The sequence below is a fragment of the Teleopsis dalmanni genome, chromosome 2 (assembly GCF_002237135.1).
Source record: "Teleopsis dalmanni isolate 2A chromosome 2, ASM223713v2, whole genome shotgun sequence".
Lineage (NCBI taxonomy): Eukaryota > Metazoa > Arthropoda > Insecta > Diptera > Diopsidae > Teleopsis > Teleopsis dalmanni.
In genome coordinates this window covers 159,777,016-159,797,868 of record NC_051847.1, presented here as the reverse complement: position 1 = coordinate 159,797,868, position 20,853 = coordinate 159,777,016, and the positions used below count along the sequence as shown (strand labels likewise).

Genomic DNA, 20,853 nt, shown 5'->3' with positions numbered 1-20,853 from the left:
ATGTATATATCTTTCAAACTATTGTAGGAAAATAAATTACTTGCATATTTGAAAAAATATGGGACACCAGATATGTATATGTTTATAATCAGCACTATGAAACAAATCTTTTCTAGAGCACTATATCGTATATATTCTTATTCATAATATCATGGTGAACTGATTTAGCGATGTCTATCTATTTATAAAGTCATTTTGAATCTCTACGGTTGCTGATCGATCCAATAGTAATGCATAGTGTTTTACTGGTAACGTCACTATAGCAAACTTAAATAAGTAAATAAGTATATCGAAGCCTACCAGAGTGACATTACAAATTGTTGCAAGAGCTATAACAATACATAGATTAAAGTGCAGTTATTACTCTAAGTCCGGTTATGAGACTTTGTAATTTAAAATTCAACAGCTAAAACAGCTTAGAAAAGGTAGATGTAATACTTTTTATAACTAAAGAGTGATGCATTCCAAGCTGCTTAAGTTTTAATATTTTAAAATAAAAAAATTCCACATACCTAATATTTTAAGAAACTTGACTAAATTGAAATTAAAAACGTGAAAATTGAGTGAGAAACTTCATTTACTTAAAGTTTCATATTCACAAGCTAGTCATAATATTTTCAATAATTAAATATTATATATTGTCTATTAGAAACAATTACGTACATTTAATAACAATACTATAATAAAATATTTCATTTGGTTTTAATTATTTCACATCACAAACATTTCATGTTCTTTTAAAATTAAGTGCTGGAATTATGTTGAAGACTTTGTTTAAATAATAAAATGAAAATAAGATTGCAAAAAGAAATCCAAGTAAACTGAGGCGATTTCGCCAATGCTGTTTACTTTCATTCATCAAATTCAAAATACGTAAGGCCTCAGCTCTAGTTTCAGCAATTGTTCCACAGTTATCAATAACAAAGTGCGATTTTTCACATTTTTTCTCTAATGGCATTTGTGATTCAATCCGTTTGCGTGCGTCTTCTGGATGTAGTTCATTGCGTATCAATAAACGGTTTAACTGAGTTTCAGAGTCACTAAATATAAGTATATGCAAACTTTAAACACGTTAAGTTCAATAATGATATCAAATAGTCTTACCAAGATACAGTAATTACTTTGTAAATAAAATCCATCAATATACCAGTCTCAAATAACAGAGGTAAATCGAGCACTATCCATGCTCGCCCGCTCATGAAATGTTTGCACACATCTTTTAAAATAGCACGGTGTATCACGGGATGCGTAATTTTGTTCAATTTCATGCGTAGATCCTTATCTGAGAATATAAGACGTCCTAACGCGGCACGATTTATTTCTTTATTTGGCAGAAGCATGTCGTCACCAAAAATCTCTCTAATTTTTTCCCAACATGGTTTTCCAGGCTGCACGACTGTTAATTCGAACCAATTAATTTTAATTAAAATTTATTGTATTAATAACAAGCCCACTCACTTTCGCGTGCAATTTTATCAGCATCTATTACTGGGATTCCATTTTCTTCGAAGACTTTGCTGACTGTGGTTTTACCAGTGGCAATGCCACCTGTAATGGCAACTATAAACATAATTTTGAAAAAATTAATTTTCTGGAATTCTAAAATCAAGATTGTTGACAAAATCAATGAACAACAATTAACCTCAACATGACAACAACAATTGAATTGTCCCAAAATTTGACTATACCGAAGCAGCACTTGAACCAAAGAATACAAAGGTATTCTTTGACTTGAACAATGAGCACAAAGGTATGAACAAAGAACATTTAACAAGAACAGAAACTCAATTCTGAACTAAAAATATTTTCAAAAAAATTTTAAATTTTATAATGCGATATGTAATCATTTGCTCAATATATTTATATTTATAAATTATATAGGATATTAAAAAATAAATGTAATAAAAAAAATGGCGTAGATTGAATTTATATCTTTTTTGAGGATCCTCATACAGTCAATCTTTATAAATAATTCCCTACAGTATTCCTTACAAATCAGTTTGTATTACAAATAAAATAGTTATATGTGTTTAAAATATAGGAAATGTTATATGAAGATGTTTGACCGAAAATATTGTGTTTACATTTTTATGCGGCATTTACACTGGCCGAAAATGGCTCATTTTGGTCTAAAATCGAAAATAAGAAGCGAATGGCTTATTCTTGCATAGAAAATTTCAAGCGCGAATGCGATCCATTTCATCACATTCTGTATGAATGCGTCCCAACGGCGTTCGAATTCGTTCCAAATACGTTTCAAATACAAGAGAATACATTGAACATACCCTATATTAAAACCTTTCATGCCATTTTGACAGTTTGAGAAAGCTGTTTTTGACATATTTACAAAAAAAGGTAAACAAATGTTTGGTAGTTGCATTTTATTGAAAACGTTTCACCTTTTTTTAGAACTTATACTTCCCAAAAAGTGTTTAATCGAAATTAAACATATGTTTTCAGTATATATTTCATTCAAAATGAGCCATTTGAAAGTGTTTACATTCGTTGTATTTAATTCGTTCACATTTTAAACAGCTGATTTTTCAACTTGCCTGTTGAATTGATATACCTTAAAATATAAACTTAAAACATATTTTTAACTTCGATTAAATACTTTTTGGGAAATAGAAGTTCTAATAAAAGGTGCATCGTTTTCCAGAAAATGCAACCACCAAGCATTTGTCATTTTCGATTTTTGACCAAAATGAGCCATTTTCAGCCAGTGTAAATGCCGTATAAGACTTATTGTATCTTTTTAAGAAATTTTTATATCAATTTTATATGAGATATGACGCATTTGTGTAGGAACATATACTCAGTTTTTAAAATTCTTTTTTTGTTGGTTGTTAGATTTGATTGCTATTATAATATTATAATTTAACAGACATGTAGCAAAGAAATGAGATATCAAAAGTTATAGATTTACTATTAAGCGACCGATAAATTTTTTGTGATAAATATGTTGTTGTTTTACAGAATTGCATAATTTTTATTTTTATTTGATTACCCGGATGTCATTGCATAAATTCTGTATAGATTTTTTATGGCGAAATTATCTAAACTCTATGCGCTTTACGAGTTAAACCTTAAAGCGATATTCGAAACATTTTTGAACTCATTTTTAATAGTACAAAATAAAAATGTAGAATTTGACGAAATTTATATACATTTTTTATTTTTTACATTCAGAAATTTAATTTTAAACAAAAAGAAAACGTTAAGCTTTTTAGAAACTTAAACTCGTAATTCAAAAATATAAATTTGATTGCATTATTGTGATTTGTCATTGGATTGTAATTTTAATTTCTAACAAAACGAACGCACTACCTTAATAAGTAAAATTACAATTCAAATTATGATTACCATTATCAATTTTTTAATTTGCATTGAAAATAACAACAATTTATATTTAATGATTTATAAACGCAAGTCCTTATATTGTATTTATAGGCTAATAACTACAATATATGAAATAAACAACTAGTCATCATACATGCGACCAACTTACCCCATTACTTACCACTCACTATCTATAAAACTGCTGAACTCTATTACACGTGGATTATAATGTTCAAATATTATTCATTTTCGAAAAATGTTCTTTGCTTTTAACCATTTGATTTTTGTGATGTTCTATTTTTTATAAGTTATGTGGCAACATTACATTTGCTTCGTTAGGGCACCATTTTGTCATTCGTGTTTTTCGCATCGACTGGTTGTGTTTAGAGTCTATCACAGTGCATCGCTAAATATTATATTTTAATTTCATAATATTACAAACAAAATTGCAAATAAATTAAACTCAAATATGGTTGATAAAATTGAAATGAGTTTGGATGAAATTATTAAAGCTAACCGAACTAATAAGACGACCAGGTCAAGAGGAGCAGGTGGAGCTCGTCGTGGTTTTGGGAATCGTACAAACGCAACTGGGAATAGGAAGACTGCTGTAAAAAAATCTGGTGTTGTACTAAAGGGACGTGGCCGTGGTGGTGGCATTCAAAAGTCTAAATTCGCAAGGGTAATAAAATTGAATAATATCGCTTTAAGAATATGGAGAACGATTACTAGATGGAATTCATTATACACCGGTTTTAGTTAATGTTAACTAATATGAAAAGGCATTTAACCAATTTTGATCAGGATGCAGAAGTTACAGTTACAAAATGGCCGGCAGATCTAAAATACAAATTCATTTTTCTGATCTTCGGTCAAGTTAATCAAAAAGAAAAATCGAAATATGGCGAAATAACAAAAACAGTAGAAGAACAGCAGAAGAAGTGAAACAGTTATTTTTGTGCCAAAATATTCAAGAGCATTGTCAAACTAATAAAAAAAGAACATTTTTAAAGTTATAAGATACTAAAAATAGTTTAAGTATTGTTTAATATTTTAACATCTCTTAATAATTAGATTTTGTTTAATTTAGAGGGTGTTTTTAGCCTATGAATTTAATTTGATTATATTTAATCAACTTGCCCGCGATAAAAATATATCGTACCTTTCGTTTATTCGCTGCACATTAGTGGAACGAGTTATATATTTATCCAAATACATATTCAAATTATAAACATTTATTACGTACCAATTAATATAATTCAACACTTCGAAAAGCATAATGCCTCAAGAATTGAAATCCGTAAATCGCAAACTCCAGTAAAATAAAACCCACAAACAAAAAAGAACTTCCTCCAACATACTACTCCTACTCCTTTAGGGTGATGTAAACAGTGCATGGAAACATGATATGTTCGATGGACCTAAACGTGGAGGTGCCTTAAGAGGATCTGATTCATCTAAACTGCTTGTTTCTAATCTAGATTTTGGCGTGTCGGACACAGATATACACGAGCTCTTTGCCGAGTTTGGACCTTTAAAGAAAGCAGCAGTGCATTATGATCGTTCTGGCCGGTCTTTAGGTAAAAATTCTCAATAAAAATTAAAGTTGGTTCATATGCAAACGTTTTTTTTTTTTAGGAACCGCTGATGTTATTTTTGAAAGGCTTTCAGATGCTTATAAAGCAATTAAACAATACAATGGAGTACCTTTAGATGGAAGGCCTATGAACATACAATTAGCTACGTCAGATGTTCCGGTATTAACACGCGGTCGTCTTGGCAATGGCGTAACTGCCGTAAGAAGACGTCAAGCATCTGCTCCAAAACAAGGAGGTATAAACAAGTACGATTGTTAATGTTCTAAATAATTCATATAGAAAATCTTAGCTGCAAATTCTCGTCGAGGAACAGCATTTAATAGAAGGCGTGGTGGTGGTGGAGGGCCTGCTGCTAGTGGCGGAAGACGTGGAAAAGGCGTAGCTCCAACAGCTGAAGAACTAGATGCAGAATTAGACGCTTACGTTAATGATATAAAAATATAAATAAATTGCTGCCAAAACACGAATAAAGCAGCAATTATTGTTTAAGGGATAACTTTAAACCATAAAAGCTTATGTCATTTTTAAATTATATTTATGTGTTAAATATATAATTATGCCTAATCAAAATCAATGTTTTTGCATATATTAAGCAAATTAAAAAAAAAAAAAGCAACTTATTAAACGAAATTATGTCTAATACTAGAAACACTGATATTTTTTTTAAGGATTAAATTAAGCCATTCAAAACATTTGTGTTTAAATTTAAGTAGCAATCCAAGCATTAAATAAAGTGACATAAATTTTGATTTATAAAATTTAATTAATTCTCATATAAAGAAATAAATTATATACTAATTTTTCTATTGGTATATGTACTCTAAAATAATTGTATTTTTACTACAAAGCAAAAATAAGTTGGTCAAAAAGGTAATTATTATTCGCAGAAGAACGTAGAGATTGCATTTTGTGTACAATTTTTAGAAACAATATTTAAAAAAAAATTTATTATCTTTTGCGTGGTTATAATCTTTTGCTTCAAATATAATTTTTTATTTGTAATACATTAATTGTCTATTGTAGAGATCGGCAATTCCATCATTATTATGATAGGGTTGAGTTTATTTTGTATACGCACACATCAGACCCAGTAATTTTATGTGGGTACGGCAATACCCCAGTAACAAAAATAAGAAGTTCAAAGTCCTTTTTTGTAGTAAGTAGCCCTTACACACTTTTACTAACTTTTTTCTGTTCTAGATGAGCTAAAATTAAAGGCCTTACATTCCCGCTGCGCTTAAAAAGCACTGCAGCACAAATTCTGAAAAAGGCATGTGATTAGGCCTTCTGAAATGCTTAAAACAAAGACCTTACATTCTCGCTGTGCAGAAAAGACCTCTAAAGGACTTTAAAAAAGCACATATTCGTAATTAATTATATTTATTTAAACTTCAATATATATTATTTTATAAAAAAAATAAATTACTTTGTTTTAGATTTAATTCTATTTACATTTTTTAAACTAATAAAATTATATAACTAACTATAATTGTTTGGAGGATTGTTTGTATAAGGCATAATTGTTTGGTCAAATTATGCTAAATATAAATTATTATTTATTAACATTGATGACATTTACATTAAATATTTTGATATTTATATATTTATGATATTTATATTAAACTACATTCAGTAAACCATATAAACTCCCTCAATAGCAAATCAATCTTTAATAGCGACTCCAATATTCGTTTGTCTTTTATTTATGATAATTTATCTTTAAACTCACAATACGCATTTATTTCGGGTATGACTTGAATCAAGTCACTTGATTGTTGTAGTTTATTCTCTTTGGCTAAAGCAACCTTTTGAAACCTTCGAGCAGAAAATCATTGGTGGGAAAAAATCTGTCCAATACGTTTGATACAGAAACAATTCGAAGTGTAATTCACTTAATTTGGTCTTCGTAACCAATGATATGTGATATGCTGCATTGTCTTGATGAAAGAGCACTTGTTCCTTCGTTATGTTGGGATGTGTTTAGATTTTTTTCTAATTACATACGAATAACCAAATATAACATTCGACATTAATGTTTTAACTTTTATCAAACAAATTCATGAATAATATACCTTAATATGTGGTTAAGGGCTGTTTAGTTGGTTTTCGTCGGTTTTTGTTCATCCAGCTTAATAGTTTAAAAATCACTTGAATATATCTGAATAGTGCTCAGAATTATTAACTTATTGCTACTTTTAAACATTTATCATGCAATATATCCTCACTTATCAAAAACTACCTCTCAAATAGAAGATTTGTTATAAAATAAACTTCTTTTATCTCCAATGCACTTCCCATTATGGCTTGCTCTACCTGATTTTCCCGGCAGATATGCCAACCAGTGACTGTACAACAACGTCAACATTTGCGGACGACACTGCCATTCTCAGCTATAGCGACGATTCATTCACAGCCACAAAATCAGTTCAAGATCACCTCAACAAACTGCAAAAATGGGTCGATCTCTGCAGAATAAAAGTTAAGTAATCGAAAAGTGCACACATGACCTTCGCTCTACGACGAGATACCTGCCCTGTCCTTCGTATTAATGGGAAAGTAATACCCCAATGCAATGACACAAAATACTTAGAAAAGCACCTCGACCGAAGGCTTACGTGGAAAAAGCGTATAGAAACCAAAGTAATCCAATTAAAACTCAAACAGCAAGAACTAAACTGGCTGATAAACAAAAATTGTAAACTTAATCTCACCCATAAAGTGCAAATTTACAATACAATGATAATACTCATATGGACCTACAGAATTGAACTCAGGGGCTCTGCTTTTCCATCAAACATTGAAAAATTCCAAAGAGCTTAATCAAAAATCCTTCGGCAAATAGTCGGTGCCCCCTGGTATATAAAATACGCGAATATTTATAGAGATCTTCGAATTAACACAGTCACAGATGTAATTGTCAGCAACACACAAAAGTACAAAATCAAACTCAGGAACCACCAAAACCCAGTTGCAAATAATCTTACCCAAATCAATGGAACCCAGCGACTCAAACGGAACTATGTAAACCCGACTATTCAAGAATAATGCCACACATAAAAATGAAATTAGATGAAACTTTGGCTAAGGACAATTAATTATCTGTTTTCTCTTCTAATACAGCAATTAGCAGCGATAGTTTATTGTTAGTAAGTTGAATTTTAGAAGATTCAATAAAAAGCAAAATAAAATTCAAAAAAAAAACTTTTAATCGATTATGCACGGCACCCATTTTGAATATACCTTTCGGAACATCAAATGTTGGTTGGTTGGTTGATTGGAGTGGCGGCCTTGTTTACCCAAGAAAGCCCACTTGAGCACAAATAATGGCCCGTAGTGGTACCACAAGGAAAAGCGATGTTCGTATATAGACAAAGTGATCAGTATACGACCAACGCCCCACAGAGGCAACGACTCCCCTATTAGGTGAAGGAGAACCAACCCGACAGTTCTATGAATCTAGCTAGGTCCTTCACATTGTAGGATGACAGATCAGTCAGATCGGTCAGAAAAGGGGCCCCCAAGATCTTTGATCTCTTTCTGGCTAAAGATGGGCACTGACACATGAGATGGAACACAGTTTCCTCCTCGTCCTCAGAACCACAACCGCGACAAAGGTCATTATAAGGAAGACCTAGTCTCATAGCATGCCTCCCTATTAAGCAATGACCCGTTAGCACCGATACCGTAGTACTGAGCAGATCTCTCTTTAGTTGGAGCAGTTGACTCGTACGCTTTTTATCCAAGCTAGACCAAATCGCCCTAGAAATGTGACAACTGGGCTCACTTGCCCATTGTTGCTGAGCAATGCTTAGATATTTTTGTTTAATTGCCAGTTTAACTGTTGCAAGTGGAACGCCAATTTCTAATAAATGAATATCAGGGAGAAGAGCCCCAGTCTTGGCAAGCTCATCCGCCCTACAGTTACCCGCAATATCCCTATGACCAGGAAAAATGTTGGTAAAGAATAGTGTAGCTTCCGATATGCTAAAGTAGTCAGCTATCTCCTTCAACTTCACCTCATTATCATTTAAAATTATTTTGTAGAGTTTGATATTTTTTGGAGTAAGTTATATACGCAAATATCCAAACTGTTCAGCACCATCAGTGTCTGTGCAAATGCGTTTAAACTCAACAATACACCAAGAAGTGCTTAGTTGCGACAGAGTAAATATTTTTTTAATTAATTAATCAAATTACAAAATTTTTTTTCGACCATCGTTTGGAATAATGCAAATATAGTATTACTTATACTGTTCTTATCCAAATTAAGAATGGACTGAGTTCTAATTCATTTGAACGTAACCGATTTTAAAATACAATGTTGATTTTGTATAAGTGGTGCTGTTTAATAATTAGTCATAAATTTAATATAGTGAAAATAAGTACAAGTTATAGTATGTTAACACTATGAGAATGAAAGTAAATTAAACGTATGCTATAACAGATGCGGTACAGTACGATATATGGTATTTATTACCAATTTAGTTTATGTACTATATGCATGCGCAAACTGATATTGTACATTACGATATGCGGTATAATCAACTACAGCGCAGCGGTATATGGGATTATACAAACAAGGTATAGCTTTATATTACGTTAAGAACTCTTACCACAATGCTGCTGTATTCCAAACAAGTGACCCATTATTATCATCCAATATTTGTTGTAATTGTCACTTAGATATTAGCAATTTAAAAACACATATGTATAATATTTGATGATATTGCCCTGTTATTCAAAGCCAGCTTAACGAATGTTTGTTTTTTCGCGTGTTGACATCTTTTGGTAGTTGTCTTTTGCACGACTTGTATTGTAGTTACCTTTTAATTTAATTATATCATTGAGATATATATATATATAGATATATATATTTAGTTATTTATTATTAAGATTACATTATGTCACAAATATATGAAGCCTAGTAGCATATTATAGCAGTACAAAAACAACGCGCATTTTGTTGATATTCTTTGGTCCCGTTATACTAATGTGTTAAAAATTATTATTGAATAAAGAAAAAGTCTGGTAGCATTAATCTTCAAAATATGCCGCTTGTTTTTTATTAAAGCAGCAAACTTCACTAAGAAAATTGGCTCGCTTGTGTGTTGGGGCTTGCGAATTGTTATAAATTTTTCCGGTAAAATTCTTTGGAGCCTAATCTATTCATGTATTTATATTTTCCATTTCGTAGTTGCCATAAGGAATATCTGAAATTTTAATAAAAGGTTTTTTTTTGTTGCCTTTAGCGATTTTGTCTACTTTTCGCATTTGTGTTGCAGAACTGCAGCTGTTAATTAGCGCCTTTTAATTGTAGAACAACAAACGGAAAATGGTTGATCGAAGCGATAATGGTAAGTGCATCCTTGTCGAAATACGAAAAAAAAAACTAAAAAGAATTTATTTTAAGCCGAATCCTTCGATGATGCCGTAGAGGAACGCGTTATAAATGAAGAATATAAGATCTGGAAAAAAAATACACCTTTTTTGTATGATTTGGTTATGACACATGCTCTTGAGTGGCCATCACTAACTGCGCAATGGTTACCCGATGTAACAAAACAGGATGGAAAAGATTATTCAGTGCATCGTCTAATTTTAGGCACTCATACATCAGATGAACAAAATCATTTGCTAATAGCTAGTGTTCAGTTGCCTAATGAAAATGCACAATTTGATGGTTCACATTATGATAATGAAAAAGGTGAATTTGGTGGCTTTGGATCAGTTTGTGGCAAAATTGAAATTGAGATAAAAATTAATCATGAGGGCGAAGTAAATCGTGCACGGTACATGCCACAAAATCCTTGTGTTATTGCTACAAAAACGCCGTCAAGTGATGTTCTTGTCTTTGATTATACCAAACATCCAAGTAAACCGGAGCCTTCAGGTGAATGTAATCCCGACTTACGTCTACGCGGTCATCAAAAAGAGGGTTATGGCTTATCTTGGAATCCAAATTTAAATGGTAACAGATTTTAACAAATTTAAATTTATTATTTATAATATCTTTGTTCTTCTTAATAGGATATTTACTTTCTGCTTCTGATGATCACACTATATGCTTATGGGATATAAATGCTACTCCTAAAGAACATCGTGTTATCGATGCTAAGAACATTTTCACTGGTCACACTGCTGTTGTGGAAGATGTAGCTTGGCATTTGTTGCACGAATCATTATTTGGGTCTGTAGCCGATGATCAGAAACTTATGATTTGGGATACTCGTAACAACAACACATCAAAACCATCTCACACTGTTGATGCACACACAGCAGAAGTAAATTGTTTAAGTTTTAATCCTTATTCAGAATTCATCTTAGCCACTGGTTCAGCTGATAAAACTGTAGCCTTATGGGACTTGCGTAATCTCAAATTAAAACTACATTCCTTTGAATCGCATAAAGATGAGATCTTTCAAGTTCAGTGGTCACCACATAATGAAACAATCTTGGCTTCGTCGGGCACTGATCGACGTCTTCATGTTTGGGATTTGTCTAAAATTGGGGAAGAACAAAGTACTGAGGATGCAGAGGATGGTCCGCCTGAATTACTTTTTATACATGGAGGTCACACTGCGAAAATATCAGATTTCTCTTGGAATCCAAACGAACCATGGATAATTTGCTCGGTATCAGAAGACAACATCATGCAAGTATGGCAAATGGCGGAAAATGTTTATAATGATGAGGAACCAGAAATTCCGCCTTCGGAATTGGAAACTTGTACCGCTTAATTCAATTCGAAAGTTTTTTTTTATAATTTATTCAACAATTAATGTAACAAAACACGTATGCTTGTATTCAAAAGGAAATTAAAGATATAAACTACAGAAATGATTTTTATTCTATATAACAACATAGGTACATGAAATTTTTTAAGATACGTAAAAGAAACATTTAGGTATTATAGTTTTTAATATTTATTTATACATATTCTTTTACATGCTAATCTAAATAATAAGTGTTAGTTTTACCAAATGCTTTTATTGTTATATCTAATGATCGAGTATTATTGCTGCTACGTTTACATGTTATACAGCCAGTCACCATATCTCCCGCTTTAATATTTTGTGGTTTTTCTAAGAAAAATACAACTTGTTTCCAATGGGTTGGTTTATCCGCAGGTGATGTACCAAACATTATTGGTACAGGTAATTCAAAGTAGGTAGTAAAATAGCCAACGAAAGCAGATAGTTTTCCACTTTTAGTGCATTTTAATTTTAGATTATATGAAAAGTTGGAATAATCAAGGTCAACTACAGCTAGATTTAAATTTGCTATTTCATTAGGTTCGGTTAAAATATATTTTGCTTCAACTATATCAATTAATGGTTCATGTAAAACCTCCTTTCGCATTGTCGACATATTTAAACCATATACATTATCCCAAAATTGTACATGTTGTTTAAATAGTGCATCACTACCGTAGCCAACTAAGCTCATAGTGCAACGGTTTGGTAGTAATATACCTCCTGGTTTTAGGTATTTATTTCTAGCATATATGATACTATCCAACATGCCTTCAAATAAAAGAAAATAGCCCATCCATTCCGATATAATTATATCAAACTTTTCTTGGGGTAGGGTGGTGTCTTCGAGGCGTCCTTTTATCAGTGTTACATTTGGGATTTTGTTTTTTCTGGAAAATTTAATTTACTTAAATAAATATATATAACAAACATTATTAATAATTTTAAAAATAATAATCACAATTAAAATATAATCAAATATATATAGAATTTGTTTTTAATACTTTATAATATCCATTGCATGGTAAATAATATTTGAATTATCTACTCCAACAACTGTTTTTGCGCCAGCTTGCGATGCAAATATTGATAAGATTGAGGTACCACAGCCTACATCAAGAACGGCTTTATTTTTTACGAATTCCTTATTTTTGAAAAGTGCATCACGGTATGTTGTTGTTCTAACGACATCCTAAAATGTAGAAAGACTCTTATTTAAAAAATTTATTAATTAAAAAAAAAAAGTAAACTAACAGATAACATTTCGTGGTGTATGCCAAAGTGTGCATAGCCACTAAAGTAGCTGTCATCAGGCTTAAGAGACGCTTTTTTCGCTCTGATATCATCATTAGATATATCATTTTCCGCAAAGATATTTTTGACGCCGGTACGCATTTTTTCCATATCTTCACTGGCTAATTCAAGTAACATATTTTGTTCACTTATTTTAGTTTTTAATGAGTTAATAATAGTGTACAATTCTTTTTTATTTTCGTTGTTTTGGTTATTTTTATTTGTTGGTAGCTCTAGTAGCTCATCATAATCATACGTTAACCAGGTTTCATAGTCCTTGGGCCTTAAATATTTTTCATCGTCCCATAAAACATCTTGTATCAATTCTAAGTCCTTGGGACTTACATTTTCAGCGCGTATATAATTTATTAATTTAATAAATGAATATTGATCCATTTTAAATTTAGATTTCAGATGTCGAAAGTTTACATTGTGTTCTTTTGTGATATGATCTATAGCTGCGTTTACACCTTTAAAAATCTTACTACAGAAAAGACAAGTTGTTTCATCTTCATCAAATTCCATTTCGGATGAATTACCTTCCGATCCTTCACTCGACGTTGTTGAACATAATTCTTCGTCATCGTAGTTGTCAGCTGAGGCTTCGCCTTAAATAATTTTATATTAACTATATTAAACCTTTCTTAATATATACAATGACAAGCTACCTGCTAAGTCCATAGTGAATTGTGATTTTTAAATGTAAACTAAAAATTTAAACAAACGCATGAATTTTGAAATCAATTGTGTTTTTATTTTGCACGTGTGATTTTATGGCTACTAGTGCTGCCAAACATATTGCTTTTCGCTGGAAATTAGCAATAATTGTTATAGCATATTAAAATGTAATATATTCCATTAATAAAATAATATTATTGACACATAAAAATTTGTTAGATTTTTAAAACATATTTGAAAATTTTATAAATAAATTAGGGCTACAAACAGGTTCTTATTTGCTTAAGTACTGTGATTAACAATACCACCCTGTATATGAAACAGCTGTTAAGCTAAACAATATTTTTCTTGTATAACCTTTCATAGAAGTATATAATCCATAATGTCGAGTGTATGTTTTTAATATCAGTAATAATAATTGTTTTCTAAAATATATTATTTTAGATTGTTAAAAATTTCCTAAAAATACCAGCGCCAAGGTTTATTGCACCATTAAGTACTAAAGCAACCAACACGTTAAATGAAGTCTCTACCAAAACAACACAATCTCCACCAGCATTGGCAGAGAAGGACCGTCTGTATAGTAAATTAGAGATTGAATTGAGAGGCATTGATCCAGCAGTATTAAAAAGTTATACAAAGTATGCCACAACTGCTGCTAATCATTTGGGACTGGAAGTTGGAAAATGGTAGATATAGCAAATTTGATAATCTATTAAACTCTCAATTAACATATGTGAATTTGTGTAGTTGGTCTCCACTAAAAGCCCATCATAGTCGCATGACACTATTAAAATCTGTGCATATTTACAAAAAGCACCGTGTTCAATATGAAGTTCGTACACACTTTCGATATATGAATTTCCATAAATTGACTGAGTCCACGCTAAGTACTTTTCTTGAGTACATTGAACGTAACCTACCTGAAGGGGTTGCACTAAATGCCACCAAGACTGAACTTCAGACTATACCCGAACATTTAAGGCAACCGCCAAGTGATGTCTAAAATATGTTGTAAATATTTATTCAATAATTATAATTTAATTGATTATTTTAATTATAATTAAATTAATAAATTAATTATTATTTAAAACATCTTATTTATGTAAAAAATTAAATATGTACATTTAGAAACTATTCAAAGATCCAAAAACGAACTATTTATGAATTTTCGCCGACTGTATTTTCTTTATTTAATTTTCAAATTTTTCTACATAATTTCCAGCACTCTAGGATGTTTGTAATTTTCACTTACTTAAAAAGGATTGATAAGTCAAACATCAAGACGGTTAATTATATATAATAAGGCTGCAATATTTTTTGGATCAGGATGTAAATGACATTGCATTCACATCATAATTATTTCAAAATACATTTAAAAATATTGGACATGAGAAAAATATGAGAAGACATAATATTCTACGTATTTTCGGATAAAATAATTCAGAAATATTCTTTTCATCAGAGTTATAATATGCACCATCAGAGTTGTATATCAATATTTTGGTACCGTTATACCAATTAAGCCCGATAAAGAAGACTGTTGCGGTTTTGATTTTAAAGCCACCAGTTAAAATATCACATTAATGATTTTAATTTCAATAAGTACTAATCTTTTAACTGTAATGCTGCACCCCTTAAGATTTGTATAGTCGATGTATGACATGTAAAAAAGTTCTTTAGATATATAACTTACTTTTCGTTTATTCTTGCTTAGCTTAACGATTTTTGCTGCATTCTACAGATTATTCAGTAACTATATCCGTAAATTATGGTATTCTCTCTTTTTTTAATTTTCTGGTAGTAGTAACATTTCAATTACTGTGACCGCAAATTTGTTGCCATATATTTAAGATGTTATTCTTCGTTCTATACGCTTGTGATAGTAGTATGAAATAGTATACCAGTATGAGTTTTTTCTTCCGAAGGTTTATTTTTAGACGCTATAGCTTATATTGTATATAATAATATAATAATATAATAATATAATTATATTGTATATATATATATTATATACCCTCCCAAATTTCTGGGAATAGCATATTGAAAAAATGAGAGCGATAGTTCATGGGATCACTAGTAGTAAGGATTGATAGATTGTATGGATATCAAAACAAAAAAGAATATTTGCATTAACAGAATGTATTGACGAAATTTGGATATATAGGTAGGATGCTCCAATTATAAGTTTTTTATTGAACAATATAGGTATATTTTTATATTTAGGTATATTTTTTATTTGGGTATATTTCATCCGTATCAATCTATTATTTAAGTTAATACTTATTGATGTTAATTTTTATTTTTTGTTAATATGATAACAATCGTAACGGTATTTAAAAAAAAATTCCCAAATTTTTTAACAATATTTTATTTATACTTGCAGGAAAGTGTGTTATCAAACTTCCTGGAAAAAAATCAAGAAAACAATGTTAACAATACTTTTTTTCTGACTTAAACTCACTGAATGTATTATGTACGTGCTCATATCAAACTCCATCCTTCGTACGTTAAAAGTGCAGTGGATATCTATGAATCAGAAGAACAGTTCATGACTGAAGCAAAAGAAAAGAAGCTAAGAATCTTCGGAATCTATATCTTAGCCCATTAAATACTTATAAGCATTAAATAGTTTTGGAATATTGAGCAGTAAAAAGATATTGTTTTCCAAATTTATTAGAAAACTTGGCAAATTACCAGCTACCAAGTTTTAAGGAAAACGGAAGTTAGAAAAGTTGAACTAATTTTTAAAACTTTTTACCAAATCTTCATAAGTTAACAGGATCAATTCACATAAAAAGGGGATTTAAAATTGCTTCCTTAACTATTAAATTGTGGAGTGTACGTCAGTTGTTAGGAAACACTGCTCTTGGGCCACAAAGTATATTTTTTTTTTTTTAAACTTCATTTTATTAAATACAATCTATTCTATTCATGAATAATAAGTACTACTTATGGCAATAACAATATATGATTGGCATGTACGGGACTACCCAGTGGTAATCACCGCCTTATGAAGAATTACAATTTCTAGATATGTATATGATATATACAAAGTATATGAAAGCAAAAATTTCACAAAGTATTTCTTCGTTTTTTTTTTGTTTTAATAATTTGCGAAATTTGTACTGTGTATTTCACAGAGAGTTTGGTTATTGATTATATTCAAAAAATTAAATATGAAATTGGATTGTGCTACTGCAGAATTTGCTTTTGCTGATTTGTAATAATAAGCAAGGAAGACTATAATGATAAATTTAGTTTTTTAAAAAATATAAAATTAAAATTTAAATATCCTTTAAAGTGAAAAAATTAAAATTCTATTTCTCTTCCAGAAAAATTTTTAAATTTCATCGTTGATATGCAAATTTGTTTAATCCCGAATTAAGTGGTTAAAATAAGCTCAGAACTTTTATTAATTACAAAAAAATTTTTTAGAGAGGCCAATTTATACAACGTTTCAATCATTTTGTATTGAGTGCTGTGTAATAAATAAAAATTCTATTATTGAAGACGATTAAATAAATATATCTCTGTATAACTGGAATAAAATTAAAAATATCCGTAATAAAAACTTTTAGAACATAAGAACCCCCTATCTACTTTGCTGCTACTCAATAAAGTTAAATACCACCACATTGGAAATGATTAGCTATCAAATTAGTTACGAGAAATAAATTTTTATTGGCAGATAATTAAAGGCATTATACACGACCCCCAAAGACATTAGAGTAAATATAAATATTCGTATTTATTATGAGTTATAACAGGTACGATTATCACATTTTTGATGATAATCGATTTATTTTAAAGATAACCCATTTGACGTATGTATTTTTTTTTTGTAAATGAACTATACATTCATAAAATATAAGTACATTTTATCATTTTCTTGATATAGATTTTATTTCGTGCAGTTTATTGGTTCAACAAACATATTTGTTTTTAAAATAAATAAATGTTTTCATAATCAAAAAGTTGTCCTTAACCTAAAAGTTAGTTATATCAAATATAAAGTGAATCCATTTGGATTAAAAAAATATACTGTAGTGTAAGAGAAACACTGAAATAATTTTTCACTTTTCGTGGTGCTACAAAAAATTTACAAAATTATTTTAAGAAAAGATGGTATAATTGGATATGTATATTCACTTTCGCCACATACGAATCAAGGTCCAGATTTATATTTTTTAAACAAAATTGTGCATTATCAAATTTAACAAAGGATATCTAAAAATACACTAATAAAATTGGAATTCATAACAATACTCCGCAAATAATATGTTTTATCTTCCTTTTATCTTATCTTTAGAAGTACATTCCATAATTCTTAAATAGTTTATTTTATTTTCTACATAATTGTACCTAAAATTAATCGATTTTTCTTATCTATTATACATATATACAAATTAAATAGTTAATTATATATCACTAAATGTTCAGTCATGTTTTATTGTAGTATCTTTACAATCAGCTGGTGGATCATCAGGCCCAAAGATTGGTCCATCACCACCACTACCAATCATTTTAATAACGTCAGCTAAAGTGTATTGTCCTATGAAACCATTAATTTTCTACAAATATACAAAGAGTTAATTTTAATTTAAAATTTTACAAAACTTAATATATACCTCTTCTGCAAATTCCTCCACACTTTCATTCTTCCATACCCAGGCGTCATTGAGCAATTCTATACTCATTTCATTAACCAATGCATGGAAGAAATCGTTAATACGATCTTCCTCTATCAGATTCTCGAAGTTAATATTAATATCGTTGATGGATATCTATAAATATAATTATGTATGTGTAATATTTTTTAATAGTTTCCTCTAAATATATATATCAAATACAATGATCTCACTATATATGTAGATTATATATATTTTTAAGAGTACTTACAAATAAAGATTTAAATATAGTACATACATATGATATAATTTTAAAACTACTCCAAACATATTGGTGAAGTTGGACTAAATATATGATAAGGCTATAATCTTTTCTAACTCAAAACACAGTAACGCTTTATGCTTAAACCATTAAAAAAGAAAATGTCATTGAATATGCCGTTAAATTTAAGGCGAGAGCAAAAATATTCAAAAAAGTAAATTACCACTTTATTTGGAACAAATTATAATAATTAAAACACAATATAAAACCATATGCATCATAACTTTTTATTTTGGAGCAGCATTGATGAAGTGTTACAAACATCAAAGACAAATTGGATAATTTTGATCTTTACTGATACTGGTAGTTAGGGAGATTTACTATTTCATCCAGATCGAACCAGATTTATGGTATTTATTAGTAATTACATAACTGTACATGTTTAATTTATTATTGTTATATCTATAAGCAAGTAATTGCTTATCTATTACTTCAAATTTTAATAATAAAAAAAGAAAACTTATATCTAAAGTGTCAGTTAAAAATATGATCGATAAGCTAATATTTAAATAAAGTTATGTGACATCGTTTCAATATTTAAAAATAATCTATTTATAAAATAAATCAAAGTGTGCCACTTTATAGTCTCACAAGGAAGATAAAAAATTCTTTAATATTGGTTAATTATTTTCTATAAGAATGGAAGGGTGTTGATAAACAGACTTAGGTCTTATATGGGCTGTGTAGTCACGGATAAATAATTTCCAATTACTAAAAAATATTTAGCTATTAGAAGTTTTACTACTCTTCGTTAGTTTTAAATCTCTAGGATAATCCATTTGTTAAATTAAAAACTTACCGTAAGTTTTAAACTGCGTATACCCAAATATATGCCAGTTTTAAAAATCCATGATGCAGAGAAACGTATTTTATCGACATAAGCTCTATAAAATCAAAACAAAATATCACAATTTAATATAAATACTTAATATTGAATTATGATTACTTACTCTGCATTTCCATCCCCAGCTAGATTAACAATATAAGCCAATGATCCTTTAGCTGTGTAAATTGATTTGAACGCAGTTAAAGGCATAGTAAAATCAATAGTCGATCGTCTTAATGGCACAGTCGTTATTTTAAAATCATTTATAATAAAATCTGAAAGCCCTGTCAAACGGAAATTAGTTACCGAACCCTTGAAACTGAAAAGCTACCGTTTGAATATTTACTCAATTAGAAAAATATTGATATACTTACTCAATTACGTATTCATTGTTCATTTGATATTCTGCATGCGATATTTGGAAAGGATCTAAAGCTGGTAGGCCAAATTTCGGGATTGGATGACACATACGTAATCTTAACTCCTCCAGAAAATCTAAAACTGCCGATTCTCCAATGGCATTAGTTAAGGATATTGTAGATACAATAATTAGGAAGAAGCTGTAATAGTTGATTTGTTTCATTTTTTTGCCTATTGATTTTATTATTTTATTCTATTTCACTCAATGCGAAGCACGCTACTAAATGTCTATTACCGCTTCTGTTGCTTTTTAATATTTGTGAAAATTATTTTAAATAACTGCGACAAAAGAGATTAAAGTAATGTAATCTTTGCGATCTTATCGTAAAAATATTTTTTCGTTTGCATAAAGTAATCATTGTTTTGCAGACCATTTTTTTTGACCTGAAGTAGTAATCTTAGTGCTATATATGGATTAACTATAGTAGATTATTGAATTCAAAAGTGAAGCGATTATCGTTAGGTGTAATAAGATAAATAAAATATTTAAATGGTTAAGTAAAATTCCTAATAATAACTTTTGTCCTTTGTAAAAAATAATTGCGAATAATAACAGAACTCTTAGTGTCCTTTCTTTGTAAAACAATGCATACCGATACTCTAGTAGTTCGAGTATATTCAAATTCGAACATTTGGAACGAACGTCTCAAAACTTCGAGCTGGTCGTATGTCGAAATTGCTTCATATGGCAAGCTTTTTTGTTTTGCAACTAATTTCATTTCACATTGCGCTATGTAATATCTATTAACTAGTTAACCAGAAACTTGCATGAATCTGTTCCAATTGATCGTATGATAGACGCTGTCTAAACGCAACTCATATCTGCACACTAGCAGCATACACCTGAAGAGCAACTATTCGCACAGTTTGATACAGTGTACTCTGATGTTTCATAAAAGACAACGAGTGGATGGTTGTCATTGATGCTATACAATATTTTCTGTGTTTTATATGTTTGCTATATATTTGCTATAAATAATGTATTTAGAAAGTG

General features: G+C 29.9%; 6 protein-coding genes across 11 annotated transcripts; 3 read left to right on the top strand and 3 right to left on the bottom strand.

The window, feature by feature from the left end:
* Positions 1-565: 565 nt before the first annotated feature.
* LOC119680409 (dephospho-CoA kinase) lies at positions 566-1,731 on the bottom strand. Its single transcript, XM_038093211.1, has 3 exons — positions 1,459-1,731; positions 1,105-1,396; positions 566-1,040 (listed from the first exon to the last, which is right to left on the bottom strand). Exons 1-3 carry the CDS (start codon positions 1,568-1,570, stop codon positions 728-730), a joined length of 717 nt encoding a protein of 238 aa, XP_037949139.1. The 5' UTR covers positions 1,571-1,731; the 3' UTR covers positions 566-727.
* Positions 1,732-3,691: 1,960 nt separating this feature from the next.
* On the top strand, positions 3,692-5,753 carry LOC119677987 (THO complex subunit 4). Its single transcript, XM_038089593.1, has 4 exons — positions 3,692-4,021; positions 4,718-4,919; positions 4,978-5,172; positions 5,227-5,753. Exons 1-4 carry the CDS (start codon positions 3,809-3,811, stop codon positions 5,379-5,381), a joined length of 765 nt encoding a protein of 254 aa, XP_037945521.1. The 5' UTR covers positions 3,692-3,808; the 3' UTR covers positions 5,382-5,753.
* A 35-nt stretch (positions 5,754-5,788) lies between these two features.
* On the top strand, positions 5,789-11,768 carry LOC119677986 (chromatin assembly factor 1 p55 subunit). Of its 5 annotated transcripts, none has more exons than XM_038089592.1 (4): positions 5,789-5,807; positions 10,187-10,291; positions 10,348-10,905; positions 10,965-11,768. In XM_038089592.1, exons 2-4 carry the CDS (start codon positions 10,270-10,272, stop codon positions 11,672-11,674), a joined length of 1,290 nt encoding a protein of 429 aa, XP_037945520.1. In that variant the 5' UTR covers positions 5,789-5,807; positions 10,187-10,269; the 3' UTR covers positions 11,675-11,768. The 5 variants fall into 5 exon arrangements, with proteins under 5 accessions (XP_037945520.1, XP_037945517.1, XP_037945516.1 ...); XM_038089589.1 differs by lacking the exon at positions 5,789-5,807 and adding an exon at positions 9,973-10,077; XM_038089588.1 differs by lacking the exon at positions 5,789-5,807 and adding an exon at positions 9,999-10,077 and having other exon boundaries at positions 10,132-10,291.
* A 68-nt stretch (positions 11,769-11,836) lies between these two features.
* Positions 11,837-14,804, bottom strand: LOC119680334 (protein arginine N-methyltransferase 1). 2 transcript variants are annotated; one of them, XM_038093100.1, is made up of 5 exons: positions 14,786-14,804; positions 13,651-13,790; positions 12,944-13,590; positions 12,694-12,881; positions 11,837-12,579 (listed from the first exon to the last, which is right to left on the bottom strand). In XM_038093100.1, the coding sequence occupies exons 2-5, from the start codon at positions 13,661-13,663 to the stop codon at positions 11,886-11,888; spliced, it is 1,542 nt and encodes a 513-aa protein (XP_037949028.1). In that variant the 5' UTR covers positions 13,664-13,790; positions 14,786-14,804; the 3' UTR covers positions 11,837-11,885. The 2 variants fall into 2 exon arrangements, with proteins under 2 accessions (XP_037949028.1, XP_037949027.1); XM_038093099.1 differs by lacking the exon at positions 14,786-14,804 and having other exon boundaries at positions 13,651-13,844.
* Positions 13,956-16,573, top strand: LOC119680336 (28S ribosomal protein S10, mitochondrial). The gene is made up of 4 exons (XM_038093101.1): positions 13,956-14,051; positions 14,105-14,349; positions 14,411-14,674; positions 16,047-16,573. The coding sequence occupies exons 1-3, from the start codon at positions 14,043-14,045 to the stop codon at positions 14,664-14,666; spliced, it is 510 nt and encodes a 169-aa protein (XP_037949029.1). The 5' UTR covers positions 13,956-14,042; the 3' UTR covers positions 14,667-14,674; positions 16,047-16,573.
* A 1,201-nt stretch (positions 16,574-17,774) lies between these two features.
* On the bottom strand, positions 17,775-20,079 carry LOC119679350. The gene is made up of 5 exons (XM_038091655.1): positions 19,814-20,079; positions 19,564-19,758; positions 19,413-19,497; positions 18,292-18,447; positions 17,775-18,234 (listed from the first exon to the last, which is right to left on the bottom strand). Exons 1-5 carry the CDS (start codon positions 20,020-20,022, stop codon positions 18,100-18,102), a joined length of 780 nt encoding a protein of 259 aa, XP_037947583.1. The 5' UTR covers positions 20,023-20,079; the 3' UTR covers positions 17,775-18,099.
* Positions 20,080-20,853: the final 774 nt, after the last annotated feature.

What these genes read in the sequence shown, in the direction of transcription:
- LOC119680409 (XM_038093211.1), bottom strand. Translation starts at nt 1,570, where the DNA reads ATGTTTATAGTTGCCATTACAGGTGGCATTGCCACTGGTAAAACCACA. An exon ending in TGATAAAATTGCACGCGAAA is followed by an intron (nt 1,397 to 1,458) that starts GTGAGTGGGCTT and finishes TCGAATTAACAG; the next exon opens with TCGTGCAGCCTGGAAAACCA. An exon ending in AAAGTAATTACTGTATCTTG is followed by an intron (nt 1,041 to 1,104) that starts GTAAGACTATTT and finishes ACTTATATTTAG; the next exon opens with TGACTCTGAAACTCAGTTAA.
- LOC119677987 (XM_038089593.1), top strand. Translation starts at nt 3,809, where the DNA reads ATGGTTGATAAAATTGAAATGAGTTTGGATGAAATTATTAAAGCTAAC. An exon ending in AAAAGTCTAAATTCGCAAGG is followed by an intron (nt 4,022 to 4,717) that starts GTAATAAAATTG and finishes CTACTCCTTTAG; the next exon opens with GGTGATGTAAACAGTGCATG. An exon ending in TCGTTCTGGCCGGTCTTTAG is followed by an intron (nt 4,920 to 4,977) that starts GTAAAAATTCTC and finishes TTTTTTTTTTAG; the next exon opens with GAACCGCTGATGTTATTTTT.
- LOC119677986 (XM_038089592.1), top strand. Translation starts at nt 10,270, where the DNA reads ATGGTTGATCGAAGCGATAATG. An exon ending in GGTTGATCGAAGCGATAATG is followed by an intron (nt 10,292 to 10,347) that starts GTAAGTGCATCC and finishes ATTTATTTTAAG; the next exon opens with CCGAATCCTTCGATGATGCC. An exon ending in TTGGAATCCAAATTTAAATG is followed by an intron (nt 10,906 to 10,964) that starts GTAACAGATTTT and finishes TCTTCTTAATAG; the next exon opens with GATATTTACTTTCTGCTTCT.
- LOC119680334 (XM_038093100.1), bottom strand. An exon ending in TACACCACGAAATGTTATCT is followed by an intron (nt 12,882 to 12,943) that starts GTTAGTTTACTT and finishes TCTACATTTTAG; the next exon opens with GATGTCGTTAGAACAACAAC. An exon ending in CATGCAATGGATATTATAAA is followed by an intron (nt 12,580 to 12,693) that starts GTATTAAAAACA and finishes TAAATTTTCCAG; the next exon opens with AAAAAACAAAATCCCAAATG.
- LOC119680336 (XM_038093101.1), top strand. An exon ending in GGACTGGAAGTTGGAAAATG is followed by an intron (nt 14,350 to 14,410) that starts GTAGATATAGCA and finishes GAATTTGTGTAG; the next exon opens with TTGGTCTCCACTAAAAGCCC.
- LOC119679350 (XM_038091655.1), bottom strand. Translation starts at nt 20,022, where the DNA reads ATGAAACAAATCAACTATTACAGCTTCTTCCTAATTATTGTATCTACA. An exon ending in AACAATGAATACGTAATTGA is followed by an intron (nt 19,759 to 19,813) that starts GTAAGTATATCA and finishes GTAGCTTTTCAG; the next exon opens with TTTCAAGGGTTCGGTAACTA. An exon ending in TACGCAGTTTAAAACTTACG is followed by an intron (nt 18,448 to 19,412) that starts GTAAGTTTTTAA and finishes TTATATTTATAG; the next exon opens with ATATCCATCAACGATATTAA.